General features: G+C 30.3%; 2 protein-coding genes across 2 annotated transcripts in view; both read right to left on the bottom strand.

The window, feature by feature from the left end:
* LOC119592082 (longitudinals lacking protein, isoforms H/M/V-like) overlaps positions 1-825 on the bottom strand; it is a gene marked incomplete at its 5' end in the record, with an annotated part of 34,503 nt that overhangs the window by 5,663 nt on the left and 28,015 nt on the right.
* Positions 1-825, bottom strand: part of LOC119591796 (gastrula zinc finger protein XlCGF8.2DB-like) — a 6,080-nt gene that overhangs the window by 2,357 nt on the left and 2,898 nt on the right. The window contains exon 2 of the mRNA XM_037940541.1: positions 601-702. Within this exon, the coding sequence (XP_037796469.1) occupies positions 601-702 (102 nt within the window). The remainder of the gene's footprint in view (positions 1-600; positions 703-825) is intronic.

Genomic DNA, 825 nt, shown 5'->3' with positions numbered 1-825 from the left:
CTGGCTTCAACAGGTTTAATTCAGGTATAATTTTCCACTTTCATAAAAACTAAGATTTGATCTAATGTGAAAAAACAAACCACTGTCTTACATGTTCTTTATATCAAATTTAAAATACTACATTATTTTATATAACTATTTTATATTAGAAAGGGAAAAAAAAAATATCCATCTATCCATGAACAATTAACTTTTAATGAACTTCAACTTTGCATTGCTATGAGAATACAGGAAATAAAAAGGTGTATTTTTCCATTCATTTACATTTAGCATCAAGATCATAAAGGAAATACTCTATAGTAGATAATTCAATATAAGTATAAAAAAAAGGAATATATGTTCATAAAACACCATATAAAAATTACTATAAAGGTACATAAACAGATTTTCTGTAGCAAAACCCTAACTCTGATGCTTAAACATATGATATCTCAAAGATGAAGTATTAGTTGCTTTGTAAGAACATTCTGTACATGAATATGGCTTTTCTCCAGTATGTGTTCTGATGTGGTTTTTCAAAACAAATCTGGTAGACGAACGAAAGGGACACTGATTGCAAGCAAAGGGCTTTTCCCCTGTATGGGTGCGTATGTGCATAACCATGTTATCTCTCCGCAAACTGGTATGAGCACAGTATGGGCACTGGTGTATCTTGCCAACAGATGGTCTTCCAAAGATTCTCAAATCACTGTTCAGTTCTACCTGTTGGAAACATCTATCTTATTCACTGGCATTTATAATATGGAAGTCAATAAATTCAAAACATAAATTAAGTAAAACACAAACAGTTTATTTACAGTAACTACAAACATTTCATCTATACTA

The sequence above is a fragment of the Penaeus monodon genome, chromosome 29 (assembly GCF_015228065.2).
Source record: "Penaeus monodon isolate SGIC_2016 chromosome 29, NSTDA_Pmon_1, whole genome shotgun sequence".
In the NCBI taxonomy this organism is placed as follows: Eukaryota; Metazoa; Arthropoda; class Malacostraca; order Decapoda; family Penaeidae; genus Penaeus; species Penaeus monodon.
Note: the sequence above shows the minus strand (reverse complement) of the source record. Positions and strands in the feature narration are given on the sequence as shown.